At 32.2% G+C, this 13783-nt stretch overlaps 5 protein-coding genes across 6 annotated transcripts; 1 reads left to right on the top strand and 4 right to left on the bottom strand.

Moving 5' to 3' along the window:
* Window positions 1-1361: 1361 nt before the first annotated feature.
* On the bottom strand, window positions 1362-2298 carry LOC107363169 (uncharacterized). The gene is made up of 2 exons (XM_015930350.3): window positions 2114-2298; window positions 1362-1910 (listed from the first exon to the last, which is right to left on the bottom strand). The coding sequence occupies exons 1-2, from the start codon at window positions 2262-2264 to the stop codon at window positions 1495-1497; spliced, it is 567 nt and encodes a 188-aa protein (XP_015785836.1). The 5' UTR covers window positions 2265-2298; the 3' UTR covers window positions 1362-1494.
* A 1218-nt stretch (window positions 2299-3516) lies between these two features.
* On the bottom strand, window positions 3517-4710 carry pr (6-pyruvoyl tetrahydrobiopterin synthase purple). The gene is made up of 2 exons (XM_015930351.3): window positions 4442-4710; window positions 3517-4272 (listed from the first exon to the last, which is right to left on the bottom strand). Exon 2 carries the CDS (start codon window positions 4148-4150, stop codon window positions 3710-3712), a length of 441 nt encoding a protein of 146 aa, XP_015785837.1. The 5' UTR covers window positions 4151-4272; window positions 4442-4710; the 3' UTR covers window positions 3517-3709.
* Window positions 4711-4806: 96 nt separating this feature from the next.
* LOC107363167 (ATP-dependent DNA helicase DDX31) lies at window positions 4807-7314 on the top strand. The gene is made up of 3 exons (XM_015930345.3): window positions 4807-5397; window positions 5459-5804; window positions 5874-7314. The coding sequence occupies exons 1-3, from the start codon at window positions 4862-4864 to the stop codon at window positions 7203-7205; spliced, it is 2214 nt and encodes a 737-aa protein (XP_015785831.1). The 5' UTR covers window positions 4807-4861; the 3' UTR covers window positions 7206-7314.
* A 353-nt stretch (window positions 7315-7667) lies between these two features.
* On the bottom strand, window positions 7668-8594 carry LOC112538970 (uncharacterized). 2 transcript variants are annotated; one of them, XM_089268552.1, is made up of 3 exons: window positions 8427-8594; window positions 8141-8336; window positions 7668-8018 (listed from the first exon to the last, which is right to left on the bottom strand). In XM_089268552.1, exons 1-3 carry the CDS (start codon window positions 8496-8498, stop codon window positions 7861-7863), a joined length of 426 nt encoding a protein of 141 aa, XP_089124678.1. In that variant the 5' UTR covers window positions 8499-8594; the 3' UTR covers window positions 7668-7860. The 2 variants fall into 2 exon arrangements, with proteins under 2 accessions (XP_089124678.1, XP_025016837.1); XM_025161069.2 differs by having other exon boundaries at window positions 8141-8314.
* Window positions 8595-10410: 1816 nt separating this feature from the next.
* Window positions 10411-13178, bottom strand: LOC107363168 (putative transporter slc-17.2). The gene is made up of 4 exons (XM_025161066.2): window positions 11759-13178; window positions 11556-11702; window positions 11336-11468; window positions 10411-11272 (listed from the first exon to the last, which is right to left on the bottom strand). Exons 1-4 carry the CDS (start codon window positions 12497-12499, stop codon window positions 10824-10826), a joined length of 1470 nt encoding a protein of 489 aa, XP_025016834.1. The 5' UTR covers window positions 12500-13178; the 3' UTR covers window positions 10411-10823.
* Between the last annotated feature and the right edge of the window lie 605 nt (window positions 13179-13783).

Genomic DNA, 13783 nt, shown 5'->3' with positions numbered 1-13783 from the left:
AATTTAATTCAATTTTATGCTTTATCTATTTTTAAAAAATTGAATCAAATCAAACTGAAAAAAACCCAAACCTTGAATATTGTCTGGTTTCTTGCCATTTTATGCAAACATCGACAATACGAGTATTAAATTGATGTTTTGTTCTCGTCCACATCTTTAGGTCAGCTGAATGGATTTACAACAAAAATGCTACCATAGACTAAATTAGACAATACTAGACTAATTACCATCAGTTAACAACAAGTAAAAGTGGGATAAAACCTCTGAAGGATTATGGATTAAAACTGTTAGAGACTCATGCAACGTATATGCGAAAAAACTTCATTATTAATACCAAAGAGTAAAGGAGAAGAGGTTTCTCTCAATACAATTTTGTGAAGCTTACAAAGTGGCTCTGGCGAGGGCGCTTTAAAGGTATTTTTAATAGATTAGATAAAAAAATAAGATTGAAATTAAATTGAAAGAGATTGAAAAAGTGACTGATTTGAGCGCCTCTCGTTGAGGACCGCTAACTAAACTTCTCATTGAATCCTATGGAGAGCTATCTCTTCTTCTTTACTCTTTGATTAATACCATCATGGGAAATGATCAATCTAGACGTGTTTACACCCTTACCTCATCTGAAAGCTTTCCGAGTTTTGATTACTCTTAAACTTGTAACCCTTGTAACATTGAACGATTCCACGTAAACTCGAAATTTTGTTGATTTTCTTTGGTAACATTCACAAAGTCTTTGTTGTTGTCCAAAATCCATCTTGCAAGTCCGTTATTTTTGTAGTAAAATTATATTTATTTCACTGTAACCAAACTTGGAAAGAGTATAAATATTCATAAAAAAACTTGCAAAGGAATACCAATAACATGAATCGAAATGGCATGATATTCATAAATTATAGACTGGAAAACATAATAAAAATGTATAAAGCTACAATTTGATAAAACTTGACCATTTTCAGCAGTTAGATGAATTTAGATCATCTGAAGTGAGGTCTTTATGAGCATTAGAAACCTCTTCATTTTAACATGTAACAAGTAAATGTGACTTGCCGTGAAAACTTGATAATAATTTAGTTTAATTTATCTTGCTCAACTTCACCTGTTTCACGTATTCAGTTCAACTTTTTGAAACAAACAATTGTCTATCTCTGGCCTAAGAGGGAAAACATTTGAGATGATTAATGTACATGTATTATGATAATGAGCAATAAATCAATAATGATAATCTTAAAAATACTGTTCCAACGGATTCAAGAATTGTATTGAATAATTATATATTATTGGATGCTAATAAAAAAACAGCCTAAAGCAAGACACCAAACACTGGTGATCTTCATTCATATAAAAATCAAAAAGACAATCAATTGTAAAAGAAATATATCATTCCATTTATTGATATTGAATAGATTGTGTACAAAAAAAAGAACATTAATAAAAAATCATTTTGAAGTTTCTGTTTCATGTGGCAGTTTAACTCGAGATCTTCATTAGGATCAATCAAAATCCTCCCAACATACCCATTGCAGTGTTGATTAATTGCCCAGCATCACCAAAGCCACCACCACCACCACCACCATCTCCACCTTCCTGAGATAATGCTTGGATCAATTGCATGTATTGAGCCCATTCCTGTTGTGTCATATAGCCAGAGTTTCCACTTGAACCAGAATTTCCATTTGATCCGGAGTTTCCATTAAAACCAGAGTTTCCATTTGAGCCGAAATTGCTGTTCGAACCAGAGTTTCCAGATGAACCTGAATTGGAGTTATAATCATTTCTACCCTTTTCACTTTGACTACTCGTATCCCAATTATAATCATCTCTTGTCCCATAATCTAGCCCAATATCCAAGCCATCCGACATATCAGATCCAAACAAAAAGGAAAGGAGTTGCGAGAAAAAATCACCATTTCCTAAATAAAATTAAAGAACCCAAAACAGTTAAAGATTCACCTTCTTTAAATATCTTTGCAGGTAATATCATTTGGGCATTTGCTTCAATCAGCTGCCAAGATCGATTCTATTGTACTTCAAGTTTGGAAGAACATTGATCGTAAAATTGGCTGAAAATTTCACTGGTTATTTATTTTCATGTAAAAATTGGTAAATAACATACCTTGTGTTAGTACACCATTTGAGCCGTTTGATACGTGAACAGTGGCTGTGTTATTTCTTACATTTAATAGTTGATTGTTCCCTGAAATGGGTATTCCATTTATCGACACAATTAAGACAAGGAAGATGGATATTACCACAATTGAACACATTTTCAATCTGTTTATGTTTGTTTCTAAGTTTTACATCAACTGACAACTTGTGAGACGCCAGCGAGTTGTATTTAAATGAAATACACCAAATTGCTGATAAGGTACAAAACTGACCTTACCATGAGTTGGGATGAACCTTCAGTTTAAATCTAATCAAAACAAACAACAAAGATGACCCCGTAATTATCAATGACAATGCTAGAAATTATGATAATAACAAATCGTGATGATTGCAAATGTTTTCTGGTGGTTCATTGAGCATAGGAATAAGAAATATTAGATCCATAAACCAAACAATTAGCAGCATCAAACGTTACTCTAATAAATTGATAAAAATTATTGAATTTGGAATCGATGCAAATCTAGTTGATTGATTTACATATTATAAAGATCATTTGCGGAAAGATTATCTTTCTGAGGTTTAATACTCCAAGACTATTTTTGCGTTGGTCATCAAAAGATAAATCGGTAAAATAAGTTTCGTAAAAAAATCTGCTTCCATAATTGCACAAAGGCGATCGAAGTTTTAAGTTTGAACTGCATTTTCTCGAAAAATAATTTCCAATTCTTCTGTTTCAAGCATTGACCAACAATGTAACATCTAAGACTCCAGCCTTTTGAGTTTGCCCTAAAAAGACTCAATTGTAACATTTATGCACAAATACTAGAAGAAAATGGTAAAAACGGGTAAAAATGACTTTTTCCAATGTAGACTCTGTAAGTTTGTAGCGACATAAAAATCAAACCTGTAGTAGTAGACAAACTTGTAGTAGACTTTCATTTCCTTAAGAGTATGGCGCGTCTGTTTAAACTCTATGGAATAGTGTCAAAAACTTGATTACATTTGATTGTATTTAGATTAAGATTTGAGACTTTGTGGATTTGTAGGGACATAATTATCACATTTATGCACAAATTGACGAAAATGGGCAAAAACTGTTCAGCGGAGAAATTTTTAAATCGCACAAATGGATTCATGGATTCAGTTTTCATGTCCCTACAAACCAACAGAGTCTCAATTTGTAAAAAATTGAATTTTTAACCGTTGTTGCTCATTTGTGTCAATTTGTGCATAAATACGACAATTGTGTTAATTGTGTATTTTTAATAGCAACCCTAGAAATTGGAGTTTTCCCATTATTGTTATAAGTTAAGAGCTTAAATTCATAAAATCAAAACATTGAAAAAAGATTGATTCGGTACTTCATTCTGATTAAAGAAACGATGAGATAAAATGGATCAACCACACTAGTGTAGTCAATAAACAATATTTATTTTTCACTGAGTTGAAACATAACGAATAAATGGTCTTGACATTTCATTAAAAAAACAAAAGTGTGTTTTAACATTGAGTTTTATGTTATCACGATAAAAGTTGAATAATTATTCATAATTGTTGCAATAAAAGATTACCACCAACGGAGGATTAATACTGTAAATAGACATTAATGATTCTTCTCGCCACGATATTCAACCACATTATCATCTGTTTCATGAACGATAACTGAATAGAGTATGTCTCGAGGTAAATTTTCCTTAATATAATCATAAAGATAAACTGCAATATTTTCCACTGTTGACACTTTTCCGTAATCACTGAAATATGGCACATCTCGGTCGATAAATTTATGATCCAAAGTATCAATAACTTGTCCGATAATTTTCTTGAGTAAAGTTAAATTGATGAGCATTCCTGTTTCTGCATCAACAGGTCCTTTAAGAGTAACTTCAACTCGATAGTTGTGTCCATGACCATTTGGATTATTGCACTTTCCAAAAATTGTTCGGTTAGCATTCTCGTCTAATTTACTTGAATGTAAGCGATGAGCAGCACTGAAAGAAACTTTCTTTGTTAAATAAACGACTGGCAAATATTTTTTGTCCATTATATGAGATTTTCCGTGGTTAATACGAGATCCAAGAAATCCGGAATGTTTTATATTAAATGCTCTTGACAGTCACACAACAGGAATGGACTTGTTTTTAATCGATTAAATATTTATCCATACTGGAAGAATGGTAAGAAATATGAGGGAAAAAATGAATCCATATTGAATGAAATTACATAACATAAGATAAGATAATCTAAATAAGGTCAAACATTAATATGAATGGATGTCTTATTGACATTATTTCACTTGAAGATGGAAATTCAACATTAAAAATAATTTACTTACTTTATTTTCTTTTCATAAAGATTATTAAGTTCGAGACTGAAGAAAGAGCGCCAATCACAGTAATTATTGAATATTGGAGAATTGATTTTATCCAAGAAAAAATAATCAATATTCAATAAACTTGTTGATGTAAATAGTTTTAAGCTTAACGAAACTATCAATGAGTGTAATTTAATACAATTAGTTTTGGAATGGATGAGTCAATAATTTGGGTAAATTAAAGTCAAACGGAATGATAAGTTAAATAGCTTATTCAATAAGCCTTATTATTCGTAAATCATTACGATTTAAACGATCAGCTGCTCATATTGTTAGGAAAAGAAACTATAGGTGACGCTACTATTTTGTTTTGAAAATGAATTTGTTTTTCATTTTAAACACACGTGTTTTTTATTTCACATTTTATCTAATTTAAGTGACATGATGGACGACGAATTGCCAACTTCTATTGAATTAAATATAACTAAAAGTGGACCTAAAAGGCTTCAACAGACAGTTAAGAAGAAAGTGCGAGGTAAACGAGCATTGAATTTTGCTCCTCCAGTTGATCATGCCGCTAAAGCTGCAAACAAGAAAAACAAAATACTCCTGGATGAGTTCTATAGTGGAATTGATTTGAATGAAGCTTCCAAAAAGGTGAAAAAGGATGACAAGAAGGAAGAGAAGCCCATTAAAAAAGAAACTAAATCTTCCAATGATTTTGATGAGCTGGACGAGGAGTTCAATCAATTGAAAAAGAGAAAGAATTTAAAAGGAAGATCTGGTGAGAAATTCACAAAGCCTGCCAAGGTTCCTGAACATGACGACGTTGATGATGATTTTTTTGAACGGGGACAAAAACGTAAATACAATGGTAATTCACACGAAAAATCTAACGTTTTTAAAGTTACTAAGGATGGTAAAACATTTGTACCTTCATTGTTTTCGAATAATCCAGAGACGCCAATCATTAATTTGTAAGTATTTTGAGTTACTTTAATCATATCGATTTTTAACTTTTGTTTCTTTTTTGACCAGAAAAAAAGTAAAACCTGTTAAAGAATTGCTCTTCTCGAAGAAAAAATTTGCAGACTTCAAAGATCTTCATCCACATCTAGTTTCTTGTCTCAAAAGTCGTTTGAACGTTGAAGAAATGACAAGAGTGCAACAATCAGCCATTCCTCCATTAGTTAGTGGAAAAGACTGTTTAATCAAATCAGCCACAGGATCAGGTAAAACATTATCATACCTTGTACCGATTGTTCAGAAACTACAATCTATAGAACCCAAATTGCAAAGAAGTGACGGGATACATTGTTTAATAATCGTACCAACGCGGGAACTCGTAGCTCAATGTTTTAATACTCTTGCTGATCTCTGCAGGGTAAGTTAGATCATAGATCTTTGCTAATTTGGCAATAAATTATTAATAATTTTTATTATTTCTCTTAAGTCATTCACATGGTTGGTACCTGGATGCTTAATGGGTGGTGAAAAGAAAAAGTCGGAGAAAAGTCGAATACGTAAAGGCATAACAATTTTAGTTTCAACACCTGGACGTTTAATTGACCACATGGAAACTACGAAAAATTTGAAATTCAATAAAGTTCAATATTTTGTAATCGACGAAGCTGATCGCTTACATGAGCAAGGTTTTGAGGAATCACTTAGCAAAATAATTGATCATCTTAAAGACGAATGTGAAACGCGGCCACAATGTGTTCTACTCTCTGCAACATTATCCAGCAGTGTTCAAGATCTTGCCGGAATGACTCTTACCGACCCACAATTGATCGATCTCTGTGATTCGCAGGATGACATAGAAAAATACGCTCTACCTCCACAGTTGGATTTACATTATATCGTTGTGCCTGCAAAACTACGTCTTATATCTCTTTGTTCATTTATAGTAGACCAGATTTCAAAGAGAAAATTGAAAGCACTGATTTTCATGTCAACTCAAGACTCTGTTGATTTTCACCATGGTATATTCACTAAACTCTTCTCACCTTTGCTAGAAAAAAGTCAACTGACACCAGTTAAATTCTTTCGACTTCATGGTAACATGGAACAAAAAGATCGAATGTCAGTTTTTAATTCTTTTCAATCAATTCCTGCTGGAATCCTCCTATGCACTGATGTTGCTGCTCGTGGACTAGACTTGCCTCTAGTGGATTGGATCATCCAATACAGTTGTCCATCCAAAATTGGCGACTTTGTTCATCGAGTTGGACGAACTGCTAGAATTGGTGCTAAAGGAGATGCTCTTCTTTTTCTACTTCCTGCAGAAACAGGATTCTTGAATCTTCTCCAAGATGCGTTGCAAATAAATTTCAGTGAAACGTCTTTGGAAGATTTAATAAAAACTCTGTTGTTGGTTCGACTTGAAGGAAAATTTTTAGGAACTCGCAATCCTCGAGAATATGCAGCAAAATTACAACAAGACTTGGAGAAAGCTCTTTACGAAGATGAATGTTTACTAAATTTAGCCAAAAAGGCTTTTCTGGCCTTTTTGCGTGCTTATGCTTCTTATCCAAGAGAGACAAGAACTAATCTTCCATTCAAAGAGCTTCACATTGGACATATAGCTACGAGTTTCCTGCTTCATGACTCTCCTAAAGATCTTGGTGCTGCAGCCTTCACATATAAACAAACCCAACTTAGAACGTATCGTCGTCTTAACCCTTATAATAAAGAGTGCCGTGATCCTAAACGTGGACTGCCCGTTGAAATGAGAGCTTCCGAGTTTGATAGTGGTATAGCATCAAAGAAGCGTAAAACTTGATGCTAACATTTGGCTAGATATCCTTTGTTTCTAATTTTCCTGTTACTTTTGGATTCCTTTCTGTGTTTAATTTAATTCTGACAATTGAATAAATTATATTATAAACAAACCTCAATTGTTCTCGCATTTTTTATGAATGCAATAGCGTAACACATTTTGATTATCATTCGACTATAACAAAACGTATTATCATTTTAATTAAACAACTTGGCTAACAACCAATATTCAAAGCTAAAAGAAAGATGGAAACAATTTCCAAAAAATTATTCAATTCCATCATTTAATTTTTGTAGATTTCAGAGTCAAATATCGATTAGATTATCAAAATAACTGCTAAAGGTTGAGTTTGTTTGCATGATATTTACTCGTAATTATGCATGACTGTCTTTATCTTTGAATTGACTCGCTTTTTGTTATTTTTAATGAAAATACTGATTTAACGATTGAAAATAAATCTAAATCTAAAATTCAAATGATTTTTAATTGTTAAAATCATCTGTATATTGAATATAATATAATAAAACCATAACTTTTATGAACAAATTTAACATCTTTGGGATACATTTGTAAATTATTCACAAGAAAAATTTAACATAATTGATCAATCTAATCGACTTTCTCAGATTTTCCAGTTACCTGAGCAATTATCAAAGTATTAGGAGAAATTTGTATTTATTGTATCAATTCCATTGATTGTTGAATCTTCTTCGATAATGCGGATTTGATTGCGACTAATAAAAAATAAGCCCAATGATCCTTTGAGCGTCATCAAGGATAAAGTACCGCTTGTGTAAAAGGTTAACAAGTCAAATTCTGTAAGAAATTGAAAAATAAGTGTTAATTTTAACAGCTTTTCATCAATATTGATAGTTATGAGACTGAAAATTCATTCTCTTAAAGATTGAAATTGGTATCATGAATGAATATCAACCTACTTTGTTTCTTGCTAATGGCTAGATAGTAATAGGTAACAGCAGCAGCAATAGCAGCAATACTGAGTAAAACTCCAATCGCCTTAAATATCCTAAATGATTTCTTGCCATACCAATTAAGAATTGTTTTCCTAATTAAAAGCACATTAAGATGAAGTACAGCTCCAGATGATAAACCTGTAAATAAATCATAAATAAACTGTGAACAATTATAATCACCAAGTTGAATGAAACGAAAAAATAACTGTAGTCACATTAAAACAGATAAACAATAGAGATGACAACTAACCAAGCAATAAGGCCCAAACTGCAGAGTTGATGTTATGTTTTGATAGGAACCATCCAAATATTCCCAAACCATAGGCAAAGGTAATGGAAGATGAAACGGTTTGAACAATTCTTAAGGCCTTTCCCATGATTGAGTTAGAAGGTGAACAATCTTGACAGGAGTTTGTTTATAACAACTTGCAGTTGGATACCAAGCTTATAGACCAACTTGTTTGAACTTGGCTCCAATTTATCTCACTTTAAATTGAACTGATTTGAGTAACAGAAGAAAATTTCAATTACTTCAGGACTGAAAGAGACACTTAATTCAAATACATATCTTCAAAGGGTGATTTTAGTCTGAAGTCAAATTTTATTGTACCTACCAAGTACAAGTTGTAGCATAAGATAAGGCACACATGTAAGCTCTTATCACTTATTAAAACGACTAGTGAGAACAATTAACTATTAGATTTGCACAAGAGTCAATCAAAAGATCTAACAGAGTTGAAAATGTAATATCAGAAAGATAATGGATATTTCAAACTAATATTTGTTGATTTCAGAGCCAATGTTCAGTGTTATACAGAGACTTCAATTCTGGCAAAAATAGCTGTTATACAAGCTACACTTTAGCTTACATGTAATATTCATTAAGCATGTCTATGTATTAATTACAAAAAAAATAAATTTTGATTCATTGATTGCCCTTTGATTGAATAATTACAACCCTTATTTACAATGTTAGATGAATCATTGGAAAATTTAAACCCAAACAAACCAAATATGCTGAATTAAAGTTGAATACAATCCAATCTCGATTACCCTGCTTTAGTTTTTGAATGTCAAACAAGTAAGAAGACAATTAAAAGTAAAATTTTTCATTTCCTGAACATTCACAATAAAAGGTGTGGATCTGATTAAAACAATTAACTAAAAAAACTGTTTCTAGTTTGATTAACTTGCTAAAGACAAAAATATCTACTCGTCTGCACAAGTAAAGTTTTATTTGCTTTGCAAGATTGAAATATCAATTTTTGCTGGCAAAGCTGTTTGAAACTGAACTGAAATTACATTGAATGAGTAAATTGTCTTAGTATTACAAGATTAATCAGTGAAATATGATTAGTTAAATGATGATTTGCCATTTATAATTTTATTTAAAGTGATTCAAGCGTCATCTGTGCTTTAAACAATAAGTCTGTGTAGTTTTTTGGACTCCAATTAACAATGGAAAATTATCAAATTATGTTGTTGAGCTTCATCAAATTATCGTGTATCTTATAACACCGGTGATATTTATTCAAATATGTGATCTCATGATGTGAAGTTAGTGTAAGATTGAAAATACAAATTGGATAACTCCAATTTCAACTGACTATTGAAGATGATAGTCCTAAAACCTGGCTTTACTCTACCAATGTATCAATACTTACCTTTAATCAACCAGCGTTTAGGTGCCTCACTATATGACCGTAAAGGTTCTGGAAAACCTTGGAAAGATAAAGATAATTATGATTTAGGAATTTATGGCAATGAAAAGCCCTATGGAATGAAAAAGAAACCTGGTAAAGCTGGTCTGACCGAGGCAATGAAGAATCAAATGATGAACATGATGAACGAAATGCAGGAACAAGAGCAACCATCATTCATTGAGATGATTTTAACCGATCCAACCTTTCCCTACATCCTTCCAATTATAATTGTTGTCAGTTTAGCTTGTATTCTGGTTCCTTTAACTGGCTGGTTGTTTACAGGATTTTTAACTGATAATTTTGCATATTTAGATGGTAAAAACTCGGCTCGATTCAACCATACAGTTTTACAGGCAATATTTTCCCAGCGATTGGCTAAATTGTTATCCACCATCGATCGGATTGCGGAGAGATACCCGATTGAGACATCAAATTATCATCAAAATAATTCAACTGAAAAAATGTGTCCACTGTGATTTATTGGTCGTTTTGTTGTTCATTTACTGAATGGAAAAGACGATTTTAAAGAAATGAAGCTGAAAATTGCTTGATATTATTATATTGGATAATGTACATTATTTGGCAAGTTACTGAATGTACAAATGTATATGTGTGATGTATAGTAATTTGAATTGACTGTCAACAGATTTTTTGTTTACAGTAATTTAGATCTAATATGTCATATAAATTAATTTTTCGTTTAATTACCTGTGAGTTTATCGATAAAATCAAATTGTCATAGATATTGAAAATAATATCATTAAATCATCAAGTATTTTTATCATTCGTCTTGCTGTAAATCAATAGCTGTTATAAAATAAACATTTTTTGCAATCAACCTGGTTTGAGCAAAAGAATGCTTATCATCCATTTAAAGGAGCAATGATGGTTTTATGATGAGTAATGTGTGTGAATGTAATAATCAAGATGAATCAGCCATTAGATCAGCTAAAACTTTCTACAAAATATTCGTTGGTAATTTCATAAGATTGATCGCTTGAATCCTGTGAATAACGAGGGACCAATAAATGTAATGAACATGGGTCAAATTTTTGAATCTCAGCCGATCCGAAAAGACAGTAAATGATGGCTCCAAGTAGACTAATACCAGCAGTGATATAAAAAAAGATGTACCAATTAGACTGTGATTCAGTGTTACCAACGATCCAAACAACTGCTTCATTCATAGCTAACTGAGATATACTTGAAACGGTTGCTAGAAGTCCAGATAATGTTCCAGTAAAAGATGGACTTAAGTCAAGCTGGTTAGAGCCAGCCCCAGCTATATTTAGACCACCAATTCCTTTAGTTAGCGTAATTAATGCGACTGCAGCAGTAGTATTATCACCAATAAAGGCTACACCAAGAAATGTTAATGATGAGATTCCGATACCTGAAAAGATTTTAGTCTTATTAATCACGAATGTGGACATGGACCAATATTTTCATCTCTCACCTACTAAAGTGTATCCTTTACGAAGTCTTGTTAAATTAAATCTTTCCAGTTGCCTCAATTTGTCAACAGAGAAACCGGCAAACAGAATTACGATGATATTTAATATCCAAGGCAGCGATGAAATAATTCCATTCTACAGAAATAATAACATCAAAATTAGCATCAGATGAAGTCGTTCAAATGATAAAAATGAGCAAGAAATTTAGGATTAAAGATTTACCTGTTTTAAAGAGACGTTGAAAACATCTTTGTAGAAAGAAGGAACTTGAGTCGTGACAAAAGCTATAAGCCAGCCATGAGTGAAACCAACGAAAAGGTAAGCCAGCACTGATATTGAAGATAACATGGAAAACCAAGGCAATTTCGACTAGAAATATTTGATTGTTAGAAAAATAATCACATGTATGAGCATAGGATTCTCACCGAGAAACTTTGTCCTTTAGATCGTGCCAAAGTGATTTCATTAATTTCATATGGAGTCAGCCAGCTGTGGTCTTCAGGTTTATTTCGGGCAACAATCAACCAAATAAATGCTAACGCAATATTAACACCACCGAAGATGTAAAAAACTGATGGCCAACCATCAAGAAAAGTACTAGTGACCAAGAAACCAACAACTGGATTGATAACTGCATTAGCGGCAAAACACAGCGAGTTAACAATGGCATTAGAAGCCGTCTTCTCGAAGTAAGGAGCCCAATAAGATAAAATGACATAATTTGCTGGACCAGTTATTCCGATGGAAAAACCTTGAGCAATTCTTATAGCATAAGCTCCAACATAACTCTTTAAAGCCACAGTGGGATAAATGCAATTAAGAACACCAATTGAAATCAATGAGACAAAATTTACAATTCTAGGTCCAACCGTTTCAGCAATTCGTCCGCCAATAATAGCCAGGGCAAGAGATCCCCATGAAATTGCTTGAAGCATCCGATCTTTTTCAACATTGCTCCAATCAACATGCAAATCGTCTATTGAATCTAAGGCTGATGTTGATGAATTGTGAGTACCATTTTTCATCATGGCCACAATGGTCAAACTTAAACTCGACGAAACTGCAGTTGTGGTGAAAAGTGTAAAACCTGTTAACAGATAAATAATCCATCGGAACCGGAATTTGGAAATATTTTCTTGCTGAATATCACGATTATTATTGAACATAGTCACAATCAGAGATCAATTATTAATATCAGGTTGATTAATAGCGATTTGGGGATCTGTTAAGGTTTACTGAGATGACAATTTTGCAACAAGCAAAATTAATATACAGCTGGAAAATTTATTATTCCTGGATCAATTTTAAGTATTGATTGATTGCCACACGTATCTCTTTGTGTTCAACTTGAACTCTAATATGATCCAATTATTTTTGGTTGCAACAAACTGCTAATTTTGCGGGTTCATTAAGATGTTTAACCATTTCGTCCGATGATTGTGATGACCAAACCAATCAAGCTGGTGAACTATATCAGGAAATAAACAAATAAGTAAAACGCAACAATACAGATGTAATACTGATCACTATTGCAGAGTTGATAATTGGTCCCACATTAATTTAATTAACACATTCATTGAGCATAGGGGAGTTTTAAATTTATTGAGATAAATATTTGATAAGATAAAAAAATTGTAACAAAGGATTCAAAATAACTTTCATTTCTGTTGATCAGAGAAAAATCATTCATTTTCATTTCAATCTATTTTTTGGATACTTTGAATCAATAAAAAGAAGAATATTAATATTTGAAGGTAGAAATTAAAACATGATAACGATGTAATTAAATTAACGATCACAGCAATTGCAACGTTAGTAGCAAGAATTTGATCAGCTGTTTACAAAATATCCTTTCAAACTGAGCGCCAAATAAAAACTCCAATCATGTTCAACAAAACATTATGCTCTTTGATGTAACTCTTTACTCTTTGAGTTACAGTTATAAATACAATGTAAATAAAATGTTCAACATTTCCTGTATTTTTGTGTTTTAAGTGCAATTTATTACATTACAATCACCTTAATTGGATGTCTTTGTCCATATAGATGCTGTACATTTCTTATTCGGTCCAAAGTTTTTAATCTATATTATAAATCTACAAGATTTTTATCAAGTGTTGAGATTAAACTTTTGAAACTTATATCTGCTTGGAACCAAACAAAGGCCAACATATCGATTCATCTGTGATGCAAGTTGATATAAATTGATTTTACAAGATTAGATAGAAACAGCTCATCATTTGGTTGAATTACTCCTTTGGTTAAAGTGAATCAAATGGAACCTAAAAGTATCTCACCTAAATTGATTTCATTTCAAGAGATGTTACCCGGAGTCAAATTTGTTCACTAAGCTCACCAGAAGTCCTCTAGGATCTGCTACAATTGACAAATTATTCATTTTTCCAGAAGCCATTCAAGATTTGATGAAATTTATGAAGAAATTGTATTTT

Source organism: Tetranychus urticae, chromosome 3 (genome assembly GCF_039701765.1).
Source record: "Tetranychus urticae isolate SD_2017Ah chromosome 3, NJAU_TeUrti_SD_1.0, whole genome shotgun sequence".
NCBI lineage: Eukaryota > Metazoa > Arthropoda > Arachnida > Trombidiformes > Tetranychidae > Tetranychus > Tetranychus urticae.
This window is presented reverse-complemented; position numbering and strand designations above follow the sequence as displayed.